The sequence below is a fragment of the Candoia aspera genome, chromosome 4, assembly GCF_035149785.1.
Source record: "Candoia aspera isolate rCanAsp1 chromosome 4, rCanAsp1.hap2, whole genome shotgun sequence".
In the NCBI taxonomy this organism is placed as follows: Eukaryota; Metazoa; Chordata; class Lepidosauria; order Squamata; family Boidae; genus Candoia; species Candoia aspera.
Window position 1 is genome coordinate 107,201,829 of NC_086156.1, and position 24,583 is coordinate 107,226,411.

A 24,583-nucleotide genomic window follows, 5' to 3' on the forward strand; every position below is an offset into this window, starting at 1 on the left:
GCCCACAGGTAAATAAGCAGATTATTTTGATTGCAAGACATAGGCTACTGTAGTACACTTGGAACAACTAACCTTCAGATATCTTAATACTTTCTCCTCATTAATTGCTCTCTTTTGTTCAATTCAGGGTTTAAAATTATAATGTAAAATTTGGGAGAAAAGATACAAAACAGTAACCCTGCACTAGAACTTAAGATAGAGAAGATCTCCACAGCCACCATGTACTTTCCTCTGGTGCTCAGGTAGGCTGGGAAAAAGGACAGCCAAACGCTGCAGAACACCAACATGCTGAAAGTGATGAACTTGGCTTCGTTGAAGCTGTCAGGCAAGTTCCTGGCTAGGAAAGCCACCAGGAAGCTGACCAAAGCAAGAAATCCTATGAAGCACAAGACAGAATAAAACATAATGGTTGACCCTTCATTGCATTCAAGAACAATTTCTTTTTTCACTGAGTGTAGATCCACATCAGGGAAAGGGGGAGAGGTTCCCAGCCACACAATACAAATCATGGCTTGAATGAGAAAGCATGAAAGAACAATGGCATTGGCCAGTGACTTCCCTACCCATTTCCCCATCCTAGATTTGGGCTTGGTGGCCATAAAAGCTAGAACCACAATGATAGTTTTGGCCAACACACAAGAAACAGCTACTGAGAAGATGACACCAAAAGCAGCTTGTCGAAGAAGGCATGTGATTGTTAGAGGGCGACCAATGAAAAGCAAAGCACAGAGGAAGGATAGCAGAAGCGAAATGAGGAGCATGTAGGTGAGATTCCGATTATTGGCTTTGACAATGGGAGTATGCTGGTATCTAATGAAGACTGCAAGCACCACCGCTGTGATGAAAGAAAAACAGGAAGCAAAAATGGCTGAAGTGATTCCTAAAGGTTCTTCATAAGATAGAAATGTTGTGTCTTTGGGACTGCAAAAATCATGGTCTGCATTTGCATACTGGTCATCCGGGCATTGGAAGCAGTCCTCTGAATCTGGAATAAAGAAAGCAAGAGAGATGCATGACGGTATGTCTTAATTATTCTTAGACCACTACACTCCCAAAAGACTCCTGGCTGCTTACAATGGTTCTGTTAAAACATAACCTGGAAATGATTAAAAACATTTTGATCGTTCACCCTCTTTTCACTTGCTGCTCCTGATGATCATATAAGTAGATGTTCTTTGAATTTTTGCCATTTTTGCATTTTTTAGTCTGATTTACAGATATTGTATATATGAACTACTCAAAGTTAGTGACTGGAGTGTCAGATAGGCTAAATAAAATCAAGTAAGTAAGTAAGTAAGTAAATTAGTAAATGTAAGCACTCACTCAGCAAATTCTGCATCATCTATTATAAACTATATATCAGTGTTTTTCAACCTTGACAACTTGAACCTGTGCGGACTTCAACTCTCAGAATCCCTCAGCCATCAAGCTGGAAGTTGAAGGCCATGCAGCTTCAAGTTGCCAAGGTTGAGAAACACTGCTATAGATTATGAATTCAAAAAGCCAGTGAGAAGGCTGTCTTTACTAACTTCCTAAATGACAAAAAATAGGGTGTTGTACTTCTTATACTGCAGCATCAAAAAATAGAAAATAACATTCTGTATCAAGAACCGCCAGAAAAGGATCAAAGACAGTCATTTTCTGAGCCTGAACTAGCAGACCTTTTGCCACTGCAAAATGCATTTTAAAACTTTTGGGAAATATTTAAATTATATAGACAATATAGATCACAGCAGATATATTTAAAAAGGAAAAGAAACCCTCCTTTGTTGGGACATCTTACCCTCCTGTATTGAAATCTTCCCTTCTGGACATGGAAGGCAATCATAACAGCAAAATGGCTTCCCTTCTTTCTTAGTCTTTCTATACCCTAAAGGACAATGGCCACTGCACATGGAAATAGGATGTCCCTGTGCAACAATGGAAAAAGAGTATATTTAAATATTTGAAAAGGATAAATATGGAACTTATTTTGGAGTGCTGCTCCTCAACTTCTTTGCAGTAAATATCTCAGGAGAAAGAGAGAGGAGGAAACCTGGCCTTGTCCCTTCTCCATTCATATCCATCCCTTTCATGCTTTTAATTGTGTGTAAGGGATACATCAAAAATTTGTAAAAGCAGCCACCACTCAGAAACTTTCATGAAGTAAACTACTGGATGCTCAAATGGTTGGAGAGGACAAATGCATTTTTTGTGGATTTATGCCCTACTGACAGATTCTCATGGAGTGAATCCTGGGTAAAGTGGCCGGTGAGACCATTCATGTTGAGGGCTTGGACAGCCCCCAAATATTTGCTGAAAGTATGTATGGGGATTAATTTTAATTTGAGAGTCAGTTTGATGCACTGGTTAAAGAAGCTGGGAGATTGTGTGTTCTAGTTCTGCCTTAGGCATGAAGCCAACTTGGGCCAGTCACTCTCTCAGCCCTAGGAAGAAGGCAATGGCAAGCCACTCCCAAAATATTGTCAAGAAAACTGCAGGGACCTGTCCAGGCAGTCACCAGGAGTCAAGGGTGACTCGAAAGCACCCCCCCACCAATAAACAAACAAACAAACAAATAAATAAATATTATAGTCTTGTTTTTTTTTCAATTTCTTGAACATTGGCTAAAAGAAGACACTTTCTAATTCAGTCTTCAATTTGTTTGAGCATGGCAGCATGGACACTTTGCCTTCAAAGATTTTGGGTGCCTCCAGGAAAAAAAAAGAAAAAGAGAAAAAACCCTCCCCAACACCCCCTACCCTACAAGTGTGTTTCCGTATGCAGTCAAAAGCAATGATAGTACAAATTACTGTCTCACGTTTTATTTGGTTTTGACTCTGAATAACATATTGACATTTGTTCTTACTGTACAGTTATGAAACATAGGAATTCATCCATATGAGGAACATGAGAAAAAGGGAAACCAATGCAAATGAAAGTTGTCCATAGAAAACCATACAAGTATTGCAGATTTGTGGATGGTTGCTTGCATTTATTAAAAAAAAAATAAAAAAATCAGTGGAATCATTGAGTAGATACAAACTGTACCTGATTAAACCTACTTGGCCAAACAATAGTATCCTTCTTAATAGTGAGGATTTTTTCTTCTGTGGTATTTGGGTTGATCTTTCCAACTTTGATTCTGTGAAAGGACTGGTTTGGGAATGTAACCCAGTTTATAACATCAAATCCTGCCATTAGTTGCCCATTCTCATCAAAAGAAATTAGATCTCCAACATTATTGTTGAATGAGATGCTTCTCAAGAACTGATGCAGCTAAATTGGAAAAGGAAGGAAGATTTATCTTCAACTTCAGTCATTCTGGTCCTTCCTGACAACATATACACCTAATCATACTGGATGTAGGACCTAAATATGAATTATCCTTTGGTTTCTCTGTTTCTTCTGCTTGGAAAGTAGGCATACTTGGTTTAGAGTAGGCCAAAGGACATTTAGGATCCTCATTGATGGAATATTTGTGTGCCACCTCTCAGCTTAACAGCCCTCACTAAGAAGAATCATGTATTCTATCTTGAGACCCTGGGAAAACAAGCAGGTAAACATATATAATAATAAAATTAAAGATAATGTTTTCTGAGTAAAGGAACTGGCAATCTTTGTTAGGGCTGACATAAATAAATACCAAACTTTTCTTCACAGATGTGATGACATTACCTGCCATGGCTGTAGGTTCTGAAGCTTCCAATTGGTACTATCTACCATCACCCTGTGTTTCCTTTGTAAAGAACACATGGCATGTAAAGCATGAGCCACAGCATAGACTGCATTGTAGATGCTGTAGCTACGGCCAGTCATGGTCAGGTCAAAAACTGATGAGGGAAGTGTCTCCAGCTTCTCCTCCCCAGTGCACTTTTCCACAGTGTTCTCATGTCCCATGAAGCCGGGAAACACACACAGAAACACATCTTTCCAAAATTCCTTGATAAAACCATTTCCTTTCTCAGTTATTGGGTTGCTTTTCTGAATGAATTCTTGGAATCCCATCAGTTCTTCTGAGTGAATCGCAACAGACATAGCGCCATGAAGAAAACTTATGGACCAATTTCTCTGAAAGGCGATTGCTGTGAATTCCATCTGAGCTATCATAATCCAGACTTTGCCTTTTGTTTTGTTAGGCAGCTCCTCAGATTGAGGTAGGCAGAGCAGCACTCTCAGATTTAACAGAATCTCACTTTGTACAACCACAGCATTGGCTGTGCTCCCCATAATAACTTCATATAATTCACTCCCCTCTGACCACAGTTCTGAAATATCAATGTTATATGATGTTTTGGGAAAACTTTCAATGAAGTCAAAGCAGATCCCTTTCTGGCCAAACACTGGAACTACATTCTGTACAAACCAGTCTCCATCATCGTAATTCACAGAAATCATCCCAATCCAGGTCCATCCAAAATATAAAAACAACTGGAGAATCCCCCTGTACTGAAGGCCATCATCCGGAAACAACCAGTAGAAGAAATCTCTTTTGCTTTTTTTGTTCACTGATGCAGCAGAACCATACAATATCTGAAATAATGAGAGGAAACAGAAAAATAATTTTCTCAAGCAGGATTTATTTTTATTTTATATATATATATATATATATATATTCAAATTTTGCCACCATCCATCTCCCCCCAGAAGAGGGACCCTTTTGGGGGGAGATACATTCATATACAAATACAAAATTTGTGTTTCCTATATGGTGCCCTGAATGAATTCCATTTCGGCTGCATAAAATCTACTTAAGGGTAACAGCCACTAAGATTTGTCTTTTTATGTATGCTTTTAATGAACTGCAGGGGAAAACTTTTGCTTATTTTTGGATTTAAAAAAAAGTAAAATAAAATGACATAATACTAAGATACATCTTTAAAATAATATATAGTTTAACCCTTATACTGCTTGTTAGGATCTCAGCTACTGAGCATACACAACTGAGAATTCTCGATACCAGCAGGACCTTCCCAGCTGTACAGATAGAAAAAACAGGTAAAAAACAGTAAAAAACACAGAATACATCTGTTCAGGAAAGGAAGGCCAGAGATTTGGGTATGCCTTAAAACTGTATTTCTTGCTCTGGCTTCCAGATTTCTCCAAAAACGGTGAACCACTCTGGTTAGGTGACATAAAGTCACCACCTTAAATTTGAGTCTGAAATGGAAAACATGAAATGGAAAACATGAAATGGAAAACACTCCTCCAAATGCTGGAGTCTCTTTCTCCCAGTAAATAGTCTGGGCAATAACATGTGTATAGCATAGACAATTGTGGAAAACAAATATGTTTTATATAAAATGGTCTTAGTGACCCCCCTCAAAGTACAAAGGGAATGCAAAATCAATCAGCCTCTGGTCGCTGCACTCTTCCACGTGTTTTAGTAACATTCCTTTAGCAAACAGGTTTTATTAAAATATGCACCTTATTACGGGGGAGGAAATGCTAAAATGTAAATGTCACAGAAAATTCTAACCATAAGAATTTACATGGGGGGGGGATGCTTAGGGAAAAGTTTAATTTAGGAAATTTGCACAGTATACAGATTTTCCTCACCATCAGCCTTTCTTTATAGCATCCTCCACACTATGGATCATGCTGCCCTCAGATGTATGCTCCTTGCTTTCCAAAAAGACTGAAAACCATTTTATCTCAATAAAACTTTGAATTGTAGAGTGATTTTAACTGAACTATGTGGATTGCATTAGTACTCTCTGTTTTAACAAGTTCATTGTAGCATTTCTTCCTTACTATGAACCACTCAGAGTTTCAGTTGATTGAGGTGGTCTATGAATATTACAAATGAATGAATGTTGGAAGCAACAGACGAGCCAACCAATCATTCAACTGACTGTTCATTCAATCATCTTGAAATGAAATGGAAAGTATGCACAATTCATACATGTTTTAAACTGTGAGATGTCAAAATAGAAAAGGCATATCCATCCACAAATAGTGGTAATACAAGCCATACTATAAAAACAAATAGCTTAAGAAAAAGATGATGATCAAGTTCACCCCAAAATCTGGAAATGATTTGTATACTCAAGGAAGATGCACATAAACACAGTGGCATAATCAAATTTGAGGGGGGAGAAAGAAGATAGATTGGCAAGTGCACAAGCAATATTATACTGTAAAATTATAGAAGTGGAAAGATTATCACATTAATAAGAAGGGAGGCATTGGAAAGTCACATATCTCTATCTGGATCTTTATTGATACCATCTATATCATATATATCTATACAGTAGTGCATCTAGATCTATGTTGTTGCTGTGAAAACTGCCTTAAGGTAATAACTAGGTCAAGTCTGATACATGGACATCCTTACTTTCAAGCAGAATGGAATCCCTATTATATTCCTTTCCATTATATCACTTTCTATTCCCAAGCCACCACTTTTTAAAGAGTGGAGTGAGGATGGCTTCTAAAAGTCCCTTATTTCATTCCTTGCCTGTGGTATCTGGTAGTTGTTGAGGATAGTTGCCAGATCAAGACATAGATTAGAATTGGGTCCTCCAATTACAGCCATTACTTTGCCCTGATCATCACACTTGTAGTTAGGGATGAACTGGTCCTTTGTAGACAGCAGTTGCATTGCTGCATGATAAGTCCAGCTTGCAATAAAATAATCATTATAGATATGGAAACCCAGGGAGACATTGGGCAAGAGCTGGGAATTTTCATTGATTTCTTTTACAGCAAACATCAGAGCCAGGATGTGTTGGTAGTTGTGAGTCAGGAACCTTGAAGGAGAAGTATATAAGATGCATTAGTTTGCATTTTGCAAATATTGCAAATATTCCGCCAAGGGTGATGCCCACTGTGTCTTCTGTCTTGAGATTCTGCAGTTAAAAGAAGTTATAATATGGCTTTCACCATGGCTATGGAAGGTGTAAGACAAACACATAGCATGCTAGCTTTTGTGTGTGTGTGTGTGCGTGTGCATGTGTGTCAATGGATATACAGTACACATAGACATACTGTACACGTACACACACTAAAATCCCAGGTAACATTTATGTGAGAAGGAATCCCAGTGATCAAAGTAGAACACATCTCAGCAAGTTCTAAATCTGACTGACCCAAATACCATCTGTTCCCAAGAAGCCTGGGAGTCAAAGGTTCTTGTTCATAGACTGGCCACTCATCTGAAAATTCATGAAAACGGATGGGCAAAAGTACAGTTGCTAGAATCAGAATACATGCCAATGACTAATTTGATTAAACAAGAAGCCTAATGTCTTACACGAAGTCTGACTGTTCATAAGAAGGATACTTTTCAAAAGTTAAGTGTTCTGAAAGTAGGTGGATTTGATTAGTAACAGCAGCAAAGATTAGTCCCCCAGGCTTTAAATACTCATGAAAAATAGGAGGAGGATCCCTGATGTGGCATTTAGTAATCTCGCACATTTTCTCAGGTAGCAATAATAACACAATTGCTACAGTTACTTTAATTTTGAGCAAGCAACTCTGTACTGAAGAGACCCTTTTACATCCTGCTACATTGCCATTTGACTCTAACTTGCACAGCCTGACTTTAATAACAAGGAGCATAAAACAACAAGAAAGGAAACTTAGAAAGATCTAGCTGTTTCTCTCTGTGGCAGGGGAAATATTAATATTTTTGGGTGTGCTACCAACCACTGAAATTTCACAAAGCCTGACATCATATACTCAATTATTATTTAGAAGAAAACATGTTCATCACATCTCATTGGGAAGTGTTTCTTTTTTTTTTTTTTAATATATATTATTATTTCCCCAGTGGGAGTACCACTCCATTATGAATGAAGAAAACTAGAAGAATATAAAACTAAGAATTTAAAACAACAACATACCAAATCCTATGAGTCTACAGAAAGAGCTGTCAAGGAAAACAGGGGATACTTAAACCATTGTTCAGATTTTGTTTAATTTTCCTAGCAACTCCTGGAATCCCACAGGGAGAAATAATTACAGGGGAGAAAACCTACATACTACAAATGTATTTAAGAAGAAAACATGTTTACCATGTACAGTACCTTCAGAAAACATTGGTTGGTAACTATAACAAAAGATACAGGGAATTAGAGTATACAGGAAGGGAAATTAAATTATGTCTGCTCACATAGACACAAACACACACAGACACAGACATAGACATACACACACTTGGAAAAAAAATCTGCTTGTTTTCCCTTCTTGTGTCTGGTCCCTTGTAGATCAGTAGACTGAAGCTTTTCATCTTCCTAGTCTAGGGTTAAGAAACCCAGTTTAGGTCTGCCCCAAATCAGTCTAGCACCTTAACCACTTATGGAGGATTAAACAATTTCATTCTATAAATATTATCATCTTTAATAATTCTAGGCATAGACCATACATGACTTAAAGCAGCAATGTAGTAAAAACACACATTGAAATAAAGCTAGTGTGTGACCCTGGAGTGGAGGCAGATACTGATAGCAGACAATTGTCCTTCCTTTGAGTGTGAATGGAATGTGTGAAAGGGGGAGGTATGCTGATACAATAAATGTAACTGTTTACAGAACATGTTGATGGTATCTGACAGGATAGAATCCTTATAGTTGGAAAGAATGCAGGGGCACAATAATAAGGTCACCCCCAAAACCCTTTCAAGGACATTCTGGTGTTCAGAGACATGCTGTGAGATACGGTATTTCCTTTGTCTTTCTTGTATGGTGCAATAAAACAAAAATATATAACTTGTGTGTGTGTGTTACCAAAAAAAAAAAAAAAAAAATCCCTTCTCCCTCCTATGGGTGGTATGTGTCTTCTTCAACATCAGGTCCTCTACCAGAGGCCTGGGAGTTTGAGGGTTCTGCACAGTATCATAGCTGTTCTTAGCATTGCACTTTTCTGGACAGAGAGCTTTGATGTTGTTCCTGGATCTGTTGGAGTCACTCTCCCAGCTTGGGAGTCACAGCCCCAAGTGCCCCTACCATCTCTGGGACCACTTTGGCCTTCACTTTCCACATCCTCTCTAATTCTTCATTCAGGCTTTGGTATTCCTCCAGCTTCTCATAGTCATAGGGTGCTACTCAGAAAAAATAGGTAGGCAAGAAGTGGCAAGTTTTAGAAAATGGAGGAATAAATAACCGAGTTAAGAGTGCCTCACACATATTCATCAAGGAGATTGTGTGATGGATGTTCTGCAAAAACCATTTGCTCTGAAGGCATGTAAATCTCATAAATAATGGCAGCAAGAATGAGGTGTCCAGACTTTAAGTACTTGTGAAGAATAGGAAAAAGATCACTGGTAAGATATATTTAGCCCTTGAATAGGCCAAATATAAAGACAACAGTGTGGAAGGACAGACTGCCTGAGCAGATCAAAAGCCCCTGTGCCCCTCCATTCTTGGCACACCCCCATCATCAGGATAACCCAGCTTCCAATCAAGAGCATCTGCCAATCAAACAGCAGCATTAGGCAGGAGGCAGGGAGGAGGAACAAAGAGAAGTGGTGGCCAGGGAGCTCTGCAGCCACAGGCCTCATGAAGAAGAGGGTGAATAAACAGAGCCAAGAGCCAGGAGTGAAAGTGAAAAGGCAAAGTGAAAGACAGACAGCTATGATGAGGAGAGGCAACAAGAAAGGAGGCAGCAGCCGAGAAAACTGGGGAGGGAGAGGTGTTCATTTCCTCCCCCCACACAGGCATGAGGGAAAAGTTCTTGAAGCCAATTCCCTCAGATGGAGTCAAGATTTGGAAGAGAAGATGAATTAAGAAGCCCAGCCAGGAACACACAAGCAGAAAAGACTGACAGAACAGAAATAGAAAGCAGAAACTTAAAAAGTTAAAAAACAGATTGAACTTTGTAGAAAAAAAGAGTATAGCCCTAAAGAGAGGGAGAATAGAGATATACAGAGATTAGGAGCAAAGAAATAGAGAAGTCAGCCATAAAGAAACATATCCAGGACAGAATAGAAAGTAAAAAAAGAATAAAAAAGTAAAATAAAGTTCCTCGTTAGAATCTAATCAGAAGCAAATAAGGAGAGACAGAGAAGGTACAAAACAAAGCGACTGAAAGCAATAATAATTGAAAAGTGTCTTTAAAGGAAACTTTAAAAGATATAAGCAATTTAAGAAATAGAACAACCTCACTGTAAATAATAATATGAGCTCACTTGAAGCACCAAAGTTTAATTTGTACATTATTTTCTCTTGTAATAAATGTGATTGTCTTGTGCACTATCTGGGTGAAGAGCATCATCCACCAGAAAACCTTGAAAAGGACATAAGCATGCAGTAAGTTACCTTTGGACATTTGGGTATTGTCATCTGCAGTATGGTTATGGAGGGCTTGTCCTTTATAGGAGTCTAAATAGCTTGACTCTGGTTTTTTGGTTAATGCTACTTGCGGTTAGAAACTTCCTTATTTTTTCAACCAAATTTATATCCAGAGATTATCAGATCCTACTGATTCTTACCACTGCAACATGTTACCACTGACAACAACCAAGTTGCACAAATATTTTGAACAGAAGCTTCTACAGGTTGTTCTTGACTTGTGATCATTTGTTTAACAACCATTCAAAGTTAAGATGGTGCTGAAAAAAGTAACTTATGACTCGTCTTGCCAAGAAACTCAGGCACTCTGAGTTTGACACGGAGCTGATGGAAACTTGGTCCCTGAATTCGGCAGACAGACTAACTTTGCAAAGTGGCTTTTTGCCTACCTGAAAACACAAATCACACAGCAATTCAGGCAAAAGCCAAAGCATTTATTAAGAGGGGGGGTCCTTTTATAGGGTACAGAAACAAATGATACATACATTCATTATAAGTGATACGTCATAAAGCAAGAAAGCAAACAATAACAGGCATTGATTACATGAGAGAGTTGAACAATAGGCAACACTGATTCTAGATAACATTCCACAAATGCCAAACGTATGGGTTACGTCAGTCCCTTCCCCAGCCGGGTTTGTATCATCTTAAAACTTGCAAGTGTATTCAAGGACTTTCAGAATACGCCTTCTACTGTTTAGTTGCTGAAAAGGCTAGTTTTTGCATGTAAAAGAAAGAAAGGGTTTTTGGTAGATGGAAAACATGTTTCTTGAACTTGAAAAGAAGGCATGGATGCCATGCTTAAAGGGTAATATCACCTTTATTAAAAAGCTACTGAAGCTAAATATTCCAGGTCACACTTGCACTTACAATCATTGCAGCCAACCTGTGGTCACATGATCAAAATTAGGGTGCTTGGCAACCAGCATCGCCTGATCACCATTCGTGACCTTCCCAGCTGGCTTCCAACAAGCAAAATCAATGGGGAACTGCTTTATTCACTTAACAGCTACATGATTCCCTTAGCAACCATGTGATTCACTTAATGACCACAGTGATTCGCTTGACAGCTGCTGCAAAAACATCATAAAATTGTGTGTGGTCATGTGATGCCTTGCTTAATGACCACAGAGCTTAACAATGAATTCTCCAGTGCCTGTTATAGTATTAAGTTGTGCACCTGGCCTTCAAACCCCTAAATGGAGCCCTTTTCCAAATTTGTTTATTTAGGGCTGGGCAGTAAGTAGGCTTTTTCACAAGTTGTTCTATTCTTCAGTATGACTGTGAACCATATGGATCTTTTTTTCCTTCTGATAGCCCCAATTCCTCTTCTTACCTCCAGGAATTAAATTGTCTAGCCTGTAGAACTGTGCATCAGATGACAGTGCTGAAACATCTACATTGCTGTAAGAGATATTTGGGGAATAAATATAACCTCTCTTTGCAAAGCAAGGTTTGAAGGCCTATGTTTCATCCTCAAATCCTGTGACTTCTCACTCTTGTCCATTAAAATCTTCATGTGGCCAGATTTAACACGGTTTTCAGATATCAAACTTGAGAAATATAATTATTTCTCTTACTTTTTTTTTTTAAAAAAAACTTTCTTTTGACATTCTGCTTCTTCAAAATTCAACATTATCATCAAAATGCAGGACAAAAATTCACCATACACTATGTGTGTATGAACAGATTGGCCTTTCCCTTCTTTCCTCCCTCTATCCATCAATTATCAGGACAAGTTCTTTATAGATAATATACAAATCATATTTCTGTTTTCCAATACAACCTACAGTTCTGCAAAAGTTATCCTTCTGGGGTTCAGCATATGCCAATTTTCTAATTAGTCATAATATCCAAACTTGCAGGTACTCTGGCACTCTGTCTTTAGCCTCATAAGCACTATAAAGGAAAGGCAGGTGTGGCACCTCATAAAATGCAGAGAAAAATAATTTGCTTTGGTTTCTTTCTTAGTTGCTCCCTTTTGTTCAAATCAGGCCTCAGGGCAATAATATAGCATTTGGGGGAAATGATGCAGCCTCTTTGGGCATCACATATAAATAGCTCAAACAGAAATATATGGCTTTTCCTCTGTTTTTAAAAGAAAATGTATCCAGTGCTAGGACAAAGAATGGGGCTGTCTTTCTTATGCAGTGCATACATTGCTCTTGACTATTTTGTTTCTGAACCAATTTTTGCAAACTGAAAGCAGTTCATCAGAATGAAGCTTGATCTAGAGTAATAAGCTTATCAAAGAAATAAAAACAAAAACTGGGGTTCACTTTTGTTTCTTTATCAGATGCTCTTTTCTGTTCAAATCAGGCCTCAGAACAACAATGTAGCATTTGGGGAAGAAGATGCAGCCCAATAATCCTGCTGCAGAAGCCAAAATGGAGAAGACCTCCACTGCCACCATGTACTTCCCCTTGGTGCTCAGATAGGTGGGAAGAAACAACACCCAGACACTACAAAAGACTAACATACTGAAGGTGATAAATTTGGCTTCATTAAAGCTATCTGGTAGCCTTCTAGACAGAAAGGCCATAGTGAAGCTGATAGCAGTCAAGAACCCCATAAAGCCAAGGACAGTATAAAACATGATGGCTGAACCTTCATTACATTCCAGGACAATTTCTTCAGACACTGAGTGCATGTCAACATCCGGGAATGGGGGAGAAATTGCCAGCCACACACTACAAATGGTGATTTGCACCAGGGAGCAAGACAGAACAATAGTGTTGGCCAGACTTTTCCCCACCCACTTCCTCATGTTCGAGCCTGGCTTGGTGGCCATGAAAGCCAGAACCACAATGGTTGTTTTCCCCAATATACAGGAAAGGGCTACAGAGAAGATGATGCCAAAAGAAGTTTGTTGCAAGAGACATTTTACTTGGTCGGGTTGGCCAATGAAGAGCAAAGTGCAAAGGAAGGAGAGGAGGAGAGCCATGAGGAGAATGTAGGTGAGGTTCCTATTGTTGGCTTTGATGATGGGAGTGTCCTGGTGTTTAATGAAGATCCCCAACACCACAGCTGAGATGAGAGAAAAGAAGAAAGTGACACTGGTCAATGTGATTCCCAAGGGTTCTTTGTAAGAGAAGAAAGTTGTGTGTTTTTTAATGCACAGAGCCTGGTCTTTGTTAGGATATTTTTCTTCAGGACATGGAAAACAGTCATCTAAATCTGGAAGAGGAAACAGAGTAGACAAGCATATAAGATTTCAGAGTCAGCTCAGCCTTCCCCAGTTTTCAGAATATAGTATTTCAGTACCTGGAATTTCCAGACTTTCATCACACAGACTGGGAATTTGGGAATTTGAAATCTAACTGATATGTAAGACTCTAGGCCAGGAAAGTTATAAAACTAAATTGGCTGCGAGCAGATCATTTGCAATTATTTTGACTTTACTTAGTTAGATATAATTTGATTCTGTGAATACATGTGAACAATTTTCATAATAATCTCTCTTTTTGAAAGTGTATTTCAGTGTTAAAAAAGAGGGAGATGTGAGTTAGGGCAGTTATCTCAAATCTGACACCAATATATATGCTCTCTCCAAACACGATTATAAACATAATGTTTCCCATACTCTCTCCTCCTTTAAAATGGCAGAAAGAAAAGGGAAAAAAAAACAAAAACAAAAACAAATATACAGTATGTCAGTGGAAAAAAAGAAAAAAGAGGAATAAGTTAGGGCTATTAGCTCAAATCCGAAAGCAATGCATAAGCTCCCTCAAAGGATGAACAGGATGTCTCCCATACTCCCTACTCTGTTTAAAATGGCAGGGAAAGGAAAGAAGGGAAGGGAAGGGAAGGGAACAGAAGGGGAGGGGAGGGGAGGGGAGGGGAGACATCCTTCCTTTTGAGATGCTCCTCCATTGGACAAATTTATCTGTATTCTATGCTCATGGTAGAGGAAGATTTTAATAGTGACTACTATGGCAAAAATTATAAACTTATTTTTATATTTATTGGGTTGTTGCTTTATATATTTTTATATAGCTGTCTATTCCATTGTTACTGGGTTACTTAAAACTATAACTGGTAAATAGCACCTAAACTAAATCTGAGAGCATAATCAGCATAATGCTAACACCTAATCATAATCTCCAGTATTGCTATCTGATTTCTATGAGGCTCTCCTCCTCAAAGCTCCTATTCCCACCACTAACTTCCTGCAGTAGACAGCAATTCAGTGCTTTCTTGTTTGACTTGCAGATATTCAGCAGATATAATTTAACAAGAGTAGATGGACCTCAAGGTAGCAAGAATCTGAGCCATAATGGGCTTTGTAGGTGATGACCAGCACTTGACCTGGAAGCCAATCAGCAACCATTGCAGGTGCTTCAGGATACTTGTCACTCTTCTACTCAGGCTTCTAAAACCAGCAAGTGGCTTTTGCCTGCTGAAGCTTTGACTTTTCTTCAAATGCAGCAGCTGGTTAAACAAATTACAGTAGGCTAACCAGGGCTGAATCACCTGTACCTTCAGGGGCAGTGCCATCTAATCCAGAGCTGGTGTGGACTTAGATGGAGGGCTTGAGCATAACAAATGCTTCCATGTTGCTAGGATTCAGCTCATTTGTATCCATAAATGCCTGGGGTGGACAAATTTTTAGGTCCCTCCTCCCTCTTAATGGCACTGGCAGCGAGACTCATGGTGACTGGAAAGGGATCTGACTGTGCCAATTATGTTTGATATCCTTGATTTATCATTTATCATTTATTTATTTTACTCTACTTAGTCATCGCCTGATTCCAGTTGACCTTGGGCGTCTCACAGCATGAAAACAAAACAATAAATATAGAATGTCGAAAAAAGGAGTATATAAGAGTAAGAAGATGGCGGATCTGGTCAACAGCAACAATCATATCATACTCCCATATTCCATACACCAACCACCCTAACCAAAAGCTTGGGAGACTTCAGATGACATTCTAGTGGTTTTGACGACTAGTTCAGTTGTTGTTGGCCCTTTTGTGAGTTGGAGCAGTGTTGACTTGGGACAATCCCATGGTTGTTATGGTCACCATCCCTATCCTCAGGGTCTGTAAGGTTAAATGCCCCATCATCAGAATGCTGGATATTGGCTCTTGACCTTCAGAGCTAATAGATATCAACAGTTTTTGCAGGACATCTCTTACCTGTCTGGTTAGCAATTTTCCCTTCTGGGCAAGGAAGGCATTTGTAACAGCAAAATGGCTTCCCTTCTATTTTGATCTTGCTATAACCCAAGGAGCAATGGTCATTGCACAAAGAAAAAGGTTGTGTCTGTTAAGAAATGAAAGTGTAATGCATTTAGAACATTAGCAATCTAGAAATTACCATTTTTCTGGAATCCTTTCTTTCCTTTTTTGACTAGGTTAGAGTTGTAAAACATTCTATGCTGGTGTGCAAGGCTTGTATTATTTCTTAAAACATCCTTGGGCATAATGAGTCCATGTCAATGGAAAAGTCTGTTATTCATCTGATAGATCTCAAAGACTAGGGCTAATTAGTTCAGAGGTAGGAGTATATTGAGTTACTATTTATTATGCAAAATCCTCTTTGAAGTCCTGTGCATCAAGAATATTGCTGGATACTTTGATGGATTTTGTGAGAAATATTCCCAAAATTCTAGACTGCAATGAAGTCTGGTTGTGTTCTGGCTTAAGGTACATTTTTTTTGCAAAAAATGCACTGAAATCTATCTAGCCTTTTCATGTTGTTTTTTTTCTCATTATAGTTTCAAAATTGATCAGCAGCAACCTGATTCCTTGATTTGTGTGGCTGTTGAAGCAAGCTAGTTGGAGATCAGTTGCAGCATGAGCAGTGAAGCACCCCTTGAACAAAGAATAAAAGATACCTGGTTAAAAAGGTTGGGCCAGATAATGTTATCTGCTGATAGAGAGAGAAGCTTTTCTTGTTCAGCCGATGGATTTACTTTTCCAACTTTGATCCTAAGAAAGGATTGGTTTGGGAAAGTGACCCAGTTGATAATATCAAAGCCAGCTGCAACCTTCCCATTCTCAAAGAAAATATTTTCTCCAGCACTGTTGTTAAAAGAGACTTTTCTCAGGTAGTGATGAAGCTCAAGGGAAGAACATGACAGTAATTCATTAAGGTATACAAGAATGGCAAAAATATACAGCAATATTATTTCTGAAGAAATTGTTGTGCCCCCTACATATAATAATAATAATAGCATTAATTCATCATTTCCATCAGCAGCAGTCAGAAGAATCACCAGGAGAGACAGAGAACTTCTAAGGGAGCCTAACAGCCCTCTTGTCATGGCTATCACCCAGAGGTACATGCCACCACCCTCAGGAGCATGTCCTCCCCCTTACTAGCATTTGGCAACCACACCACACTCTTCCATCTCCCTCCTTACCATTGTGTCCCTCCTCCCCATGTTGTAGCTCTTATTGCCAGTGCCTGAAGCCACCAACATTTGTTCTCTTCCTCCCTCTCATAGTTACACATCAATTAGATTAGATTGGAGATGGAAAAGGAGCAGGAGGAGGAGAGGAAGGGGAGAGAGAGGGAGAGGGAGAACAAAATGACAATATAAAGACACACATCACCTTTCAAAACTCTATTATGTGTGTTAACAGAGAAAAATAGTGTATGATTTCTCTGAATTTCACCCAGAGGTACATGCCACCACCAGCAGGAGCATGTCCTCCCCCTTACTAGCATTTGTCATCCTCTTCTATCTCCCTCCTTACCACTGCCTCTCTCCTATCTGTGTTGTAATTTTCATTCTCAGTGTCTGAAGCCACCAACATTTTGTTTTGTCCTTCCCTCCAATAGTTATGCATCCATCTTTAAAGCACAAATCACCTTTCAAAATTCTTTACTTTATGTGTTGAGAGAGAAAGAGCATGCATAATTTCCCTGATTTTTTCCAGAGGAAGAAGAGCTTCTGCCTCCATTCCAAACATCAGAACTCTACCTTTAAGTGATAGTAGTACCCCTAATGGGAAATCTCTATGGGAGACATTCCCTTTTTATAATCGTCACTGACAATTTAATCAAACAATGGCATGGAGGAGGATATAGTTGCACTCACACTTTGATCACCAGGTAACTAAGTTAGCTATATTTTTACAAACCAGAACTGGTAACATTTATTTATAATATTACAGAAAGTCCATATAAAATATTATTATAAAAAGTAATTAAAATATCAGGAACTTTGTGTCATAAAAAACAATCTGGGAGAAACCAACCACTTGATATGGGATAGGAAGGTGTGGATGTTCTTATCCATCTAAATCATTCCTCTAACCTTAGATTTAAATTGGTTTTGACATAATTTGTAGATATGGAAGCAATATCATCTGCTAGATTAAAAGATATAGGAGATTACCTGCCACACCTGATGATTCAGAAGCTTCTGTTTCCCACTACCAGCCACTTTTCTGTGTTTGGAGTGAGATGAAAGCATGGCTTGCAGAGCATGTGCCACAGCATAGACTGCATTGTAGATACTGTAGCTTTGCCCAGTCATGCTCAGATCAAAAACAGACTCTGGAAGAGTCTCCAGCTTCTCTTCCCCGGTGCACCTTTTCTCCGACTTTGGGTTTAAAGTGGAATTTGAGAAAGAACATTCAAAGGCTTGTTCCCAAAAGACCCTTGAAAGACTGTCTTCCTTTTCTGGAACACTGTTTCTCATCTGAAGAAATGTATTGAATCCTATTAATTCCTTGGATGAAACTGCAAAAGAAAGAGCACCATGGATGAAGTCCATACTCCTGTCTTTTTGAAATGGAATTGAAGTGTATTCCATCTGTGCTGGAAAAATCCAGACTTTGTCTTTTCTCTCAACTGATGTGTCAAAATATTCTGAAACAGATGAGATCATTCTGAAAAAACTCATGACCTGGTTTTCACAATATACAATCACAACACTGGAGGTACTTCTCATAATGATTTCGTATACTTTAAGAGCCTTACTGATTTTTTCTCCCAGCTCATTTGAAAAAGCTTCTAGCAGAAGCTCTTCAATGTAATCAAAGCAGATTTCTCTTTCAGAAAACATGATAAGCACTTCCCGCAGAAATCTTTCACCAATCTCATTTCCTTGACAAATCAACCCAATCCAGGTCCACTTAAAATGCAGCAGCAACCCAAGGGTCCCCAGAATTTGAAGATGTTCATTTGGAAACATCTGGTGAAAAAAAGCTGTATGAACCATGTTATCAATCACTGGAGCACAGCCATATGTGAGCTAAAGAGAAAAAATAAATAGAAAAGAAAATATATGCATAGGTATTTATAATGATATGTGGGAACAACCTTGGGAGTCAGAAGGAAGAGCTGTAGACCAGACAATAGAAACAGAGACAGCATGGGACACCTTTTAGAAGGGACCCTTCTAGATACTTTCAGGCAAACAAGATTATGTTAATGTAATCTTACGATGAAGATAGTGCTAGTATTCATTGTTGTGCTTCTTGTCTGGACTGTATTGAGGGACTAACATCAATCGTACAAGTCTGCAAGTACTGATCTTCTCTTTTCCTTTTACTCTCCAGAAAACTAGGGAGGGTCCCTTCTGGAACACTTTCCTTTCACCTCTCCTTCTGTGGGCAGTGATACCTTTTGCCTGATGGTTGTCTATTCTGTGGCCCTTCCTCCTGTCTCCCAAGGTCATTCCCACATACCGTTAGAGTATTTTATATAATTTTTAAATTGTTCAACCTGACCAATTCATATTGTTGCTTTGATTTTCAGGGTGTATTCCTATTCTATGAGGGTCTTCCTTTAATTTCTATGAAGTTAATGGCACTACCCAGACACCATATTTGGAAACCTATTGTTGTTGTCATTTTAAATATGATGTAGCTTGATCACCTTCAGTGTAGGCAGAATGTGTTAGGTCTAGGGAAACAATGACATATTATGTAGATAGCCTCTTTCTGTGTAGCAAGAGGCTATCTACATAATATGCAGTTGATGTTCAAGATTGATGTAATCAACAGTAAGCCACTATTTGACATTTAGGAATTGACTGAAAAAATCATTCACTACCCCAAATTCCCCAAACTGCTTCTTTTCTACCATCAATGGAGTACTTAGAACCTTTGAAAAACTGCTTTTCATCTAATTTGTGCATGGGGTCTAATTGAACCATCTAGTACCAAGTTTCCTCTGAATTTTGCCAAGGCATAGCTGATGCTGATGGGCACAACCCTGCTGCATTTTTATCCATACAAAACTGGAGAGATAAGAGGCTAGCAAAAGGTTCTATCAGCAAAATTTGAATTCTTAAGAATTTGTGACACTGAATTTCCACTACTTAAGTATTTATTTATTTTCTATCCCACCATTATTGTGTTTAAAAATAAGGTGGCAAACATACCAAATACTCCTTCTTCCTCCTATTTTCCCCACAGCAACAACCCTGTGAGGTGAGTTGGGCTGAGAGAAAGTGACTGGCCCAAAGCCACCCAGCCGGCTTTCATGCCTAAGGCGGGACTAGAACTCTCATACCACACCTAATTGGCTGTTGGGCTGAGAGAGGAGGACTGGCCCAAGGTCACCCAGCCGGCTTTCATGACTAAGGTGGGACTAGAACTCTCAGTCTCCTGGTTTCTAGGCTGTTGCCTTAACCACTAGACCAAACTGGCTTAACAGTAATGCATTATTGGCACTACCTTGTTGTTTTTTCACACTTTACAAAATTTATTACATAAGAGTAGATGTCTCTAACAACATTTTTTTTTAAGATTGCTCAGAAACACATCATCCATACACACACACACGTGCACACACACACAGACACACACACTTTTTCTAAAAGTGCAAGTTCAAGAACAGAAATTAGATAAAGAAGCATCATTATTATGAGTGACTGTGCCAGCTGGACACGATCAACTTTCTTTTGTGGCACCATACAGCAGAGTGTTGGAAGGTACCTTGGAGACGTTATATGAGGCAGGTGTCCTCGTACCATCCCTGACAGATGGTTGTACAAGCTTTTTCTTGAAGACCTTCAGTGATGGAACACGGATGACTCCATGAGGTAGACTGTTTCACTGCTTAACAGCTCCCTAGGAAATACTCCAGTGAAGGAGTTCCCAGTCCCCTGGGCCCGAGGGACATATTTAGCATTTTGGGAACATATCATGAGTGCTTTCAGACAATGTCAGACATGGGAGTGGGGGTAGGGTAGTTCTTTTGCTCATTCACTGAATCTGTATTTCTGAGAAGGTAAATTAATAAAGTTTTAATTCTCTGCACCTTCGTTTTGAAGATGACCAATTTTCTCCCTCTGCCATTTTTCCTAGGGGTGAAGAACCTTCTAGTTATTGGGCTCCTTCCTTTCTTCCCTCTTTCCCTCCTTCCCTCCTCCCTCCCTCCCTTCCCTAAGAATCACAATGCAGCTAAATTCTTCAGTACATAAATGCTGGAGCAGATTTTTCAGTATGAATGCATTGCTTGAAGCAATCATAACCTTTCACAGAAGAAAGTCCGGTGACTGAGGTTATCTGATCTATAGCTCTCTGTATCAGTTTATCACTAGCTATCAACAGAAGAGATTTGGCATGGCAGTAATACTCCATTATTACAATTGCATGTCTTCTATAGTTTCTGCATAGTTTTAGCTGCCTCCCAGGTGCAATTTCCAATCCCCCTTCTCAGAACTGTGATGAGTTTAGGTTTATCTAAAGTGGTTAACTTTAGGTTTACCTGCTCCAGATTCCATTGAGGGAAAGGGATAACAATGAAGCAAGAAAAACTTTCTAGCTTCAACAGAGCAGCCTCTTCCACACTTGACTGCAGAGAAGCCAAAACACTATTTTGAATTATTTGTAGATATAAATCACTCTTCATCCATATTTTGGTTCTTCATTATGACTGTACCATTTGATCTTCTAGATGTATAGTATGTTTTATTATAGTTGTTATTTTAGGTTTTGTTATTATCTTAACTGCTATGGAACTTCCATGGAAACCAAGAGAGAAATATTTCAAATTAAAAGAAAAATCTCTCTTAATACCAAGAGGGTTGACCTCATTTCCTTTTTTTTTTTTTTCTTTTGTTTTAATTAGAGACAAGATGTCTTCTCCTAAAATTCTTTGCACAATCTTCAGTAAATTAGGAATGGAAAATATGGAAGTGCTGTGTGGCCAGATTTTACTTATGTTCTGGTTCCTTTAGTTACAAGCAATACAGAAAAAATCATTAAAGAGGAAGGCACATCAATAGGATTTTTGTTTTGTTTTGTTTTTTCTTGAGCAGATCCTACCTGTGGAATCTTGTACATGCTCAGGATGTCAGCCATAACTTGAGAGATATGAGAATTGGGTCCTGCAATAACAGCTACAGAGTTTTGGGGGATGCTGCATTTGTAGTTGGGAATGAATCTGTCATGCGAAGAAAGAAGCTCCATAGAAGCAAGGTAGGTCCACATTGCCATGAAATAGCTGTTAGATATGCCAAAGCCCAGAGTGATGTTGGGCAAGATCTGAGGACTTTCGTTAATCTCCTTTACAGAAAAGATGAAGGACAAGATATGCAGATAGTTCTGTAGAAACAAACTTCAAGGGAGGGTAATGCCTCTGTCACAACACTTGCATTTCCAAACAGAGAATTAGTTGCATTTCAAATTAAAAAAAAAAAAAAAATCTTTGTTAACAAGGTCCAAAAATAGACTCTACACCCTATCTATCTATCTATCTATCTATCTATCTATCTATCTATCTATCTATCTATCTATCTATCTATCTAGTGTGTAGAAAATAATTGCCCTCACTGTTCCATAAGTTAATACAGAACAAGCTCTTTGGCAAATAACCTCTTCATAGTGTTTGTATATTTGTATATTTCCACCTTCTTTTAAAAGATCCAGTGTTCTACACTAAACCACATTAGAAATGGCAATATCTAAAACCTGGAAAGAAAGTATTTCCAGCTTCTAAGAAATCCTGTCTTTGATGTCAAGGGGGTTTGAAAAAAGAAAAGGAATAACACAGATGGGTTAGGCTGTAAAACTACCAAGGTGAAATTCAGTGGAAGATTCAACATTCCTCCTACATACTAGGTAAAGCCAGAGTGCCAGGCTTCTATATCTGTGCTTTCTATGTGGTCACATTTAAAAGGATTCTGCCTCTAACCTTCCTTTCCATTATTTCTTCCCATCCCCCTTCTGTCTTCCTTCACTATTCAAGTGTAAATAAACTCCTTTCTCAAAATAATAATCTCATGAAATAATTAATTTATTTTTGGGATATCTAGGACTCTTTATTTTTGTTACAAAACAATGGCCCATGTGTACCTCTGGAAGCAACATGTTTGGCCCTTTGTACTAGTTTGCTTACAGTCAAGATGTATAATAATCTTGCTTTTCCCTCACCTCTAAAATAATGCTCTTTTCCTGATCCCTCTTCAAAGATTTTTTCTATATCATTCTCTAGCACCATTCCGCCCCCCACCTCTTGTCTTATTCCATATATCTGATGAAATGGGATGTAGACCACGGAAGTCTATGGGACAAAACTGTGGTTATGTCTACTCTATATTTCAGTGTTGAATTCCTGCCAAACTCAATCAACAGAAAAAGTAACATGAACCATACAGTATAATCATACCCACATATAGTAATGGAAACAGTAGAAATTCTTCTATATAGAACAGGGATATAATGTGATAGATACAGTGGTCAACTTTAGGTTTACCTCACCCAAATTTATTTTCTGTGCAGTACCTTATCTGACCATTTAAAGATATACTATGGAATTGGTGTGTCATGAAAGTTTAGGACAGAAGCATTGGAAAACCGGGAAGCAGGGGGTTTGGAAAACACTCAGATATCTGTAAGTGAGACTAAGGCAAGTACTGTTTTACCGAATTTATGAAGCCTGAAATGAAGTGGGGAAAAAAAAATCACTGTCTTTCATATTATGAAGTATGTAAGAGATAGAACAGAATCCCTGAGCAGAAGAAGAATAACTGAAAGAAGATTAAAGTTATATTTCTATCGTTTATGCCCTCCCCAAAATACATTGACTCATTATCCAGCCAGATTTGGGAGCTGGTATAGTAAAGAATGACAACTACGTACATGGGATCATCAAGAAGTTCTTCAGATGGAATTGTTTTGAAAGTGATCAGATTAGATATCATATAGATCAGAGAAATAATGCCACCAATGGTGAGGTCACCTGAATGGTAAGACTTGTATTTAATGCTACGGTTGTTCATGGTACATTTAGCTTCCTGGCATATGACCTGAGGAAGCCATATTATCATGCACAGCATGGAGAGTAACATAGCAGATTACAGATGTCTGTTTCCCAAATGATCATTGATAGTAGCTTGTGAATATAGGACAGCCTAACAGTTTGGCTGTTCCTTTTCGGTGATCTGAAAACAGAAATGTATAGCAAAAACTTTCAGACTCACACAGCTTTGCTCTCATGCCTCATATTTGAATATGATAAGGAACAAGGAATATTAATAACATCCGTCAGTCTTGGTTGGGTTCAAGTTTGGCTCTGCTGTTTGGAACTCCCTAGGGTCCAGAGTGGTAGAATTACACACGGTCAATTATAGGGCACAGCAGCTCTTATCAATTGTTTCTGAAATCGCAGAGACAAAAAACTGATCTCACCTTGGTGTAAATGGTTTGGGGCTTTGTGTGTAGCAGCAAGAGAAAAACATATTGCAATCAAAGGCAAAGAAGACCAAGGGAAATCAACAAATAACTTGATGAGTGAAAAATAACAAGTTTGTCAGCTTTGTACTGGAACAAGCGGCATGACATGGAAGTCAGTTTTGCACTTGGAGTAGACTTCCAAAATGAAATAAATACATAAATAAATAGATAAATAGATAAATAAATAAATAAATAGATAGATAGATAAATATAAAGTTTGATTTTTTTAAAACAAAAACCTTCATTATTTGTCACAAAACATCCATGGTTTTAAATCACCAAGAGTTTGTTCCTCTTCTCTGGCCAACAATCCTTTATATAATTATAATGAAATGGTTCATTTTACAAAATGTATGTTCAGTATATGTATGTATGTATGTATGTATGTATATATATATATATATATATATATATATATATATATATATATATATTTAATGGTTGATTGAATCAACCTTGACTTGTGGTGCTTACAAGAACAAGTCCATGGATATATTTTTTTTTTGGTCAACTTTTTCAGAAGTGGTTTGCCATTCTCTTCTTCCTAGGGCTAAGAGGGAGTGACTGGCTCAACGTTATCCCGGTGAATTTTGTGTCAAACACAAGTGGAGGCTCTGACAGGCGCTTAAGGCTATGAGAAACTGGATGAGATGAAAATAACTGAAATGA

General features: G+C 38.4%; 2 protein-coding genes across 2 annotated transcripts; both read right to left on the minus strand.

Moving 5' to 3' along the window:
* Nucleotides 1–83: 83 nt before the first annotated feature.
* Nucleotides 84–6,583, minus strand: LOC134496947 (vomeronasal type-2 receptor 26-like). Its single transcript, XM_063302660.1, has 5 exons — nucleotides 6,440–6,583; nucleotides 3,658–4,512; nucleotides 3,031–3,258; nucleotides 1,784–1,910; nucleotides 84–985 (listed from the first exon to the last, which is right to left on the minus strand). Exons 1-5 carry the CDS (start codon nucleotides 6,581–6,583, stop codon nucleotides 84–86), a joined length of 2,256 nt encoding a protein of 751 aa, XP_063158730.1.
* Nucleotides 6,584–12,546: 5,963 nt separating this feature from the next.
* Nucleotides 12,547–23,460, minus strand: LOC134496948 (vomeronasal type-2 receptor 26-like). Its single transcript, XM_063302662.1, has 6 exons — nucleotides 23,321–23,460; nucleotides 21,506–21,683; nucleotides 17,620–18,480; nucleotides 16,111–16,335; nucleotides 15,410–15,536; nucleotides 12,547–13,448 (listed from the first exon to the last, which is right to left on the minus strand). The coding sequence occupies exons 1-6, from the start codon at nucleotides 23,458–23,460 to the stop codon at nucleotides 12,547–12,549; spliced, it is 2,433 nt and encodes an 810-aa protein (XP_063158732.1).
* Nucleotides 23,461–24,583: the final 1,123 nt, after the last annotated feature.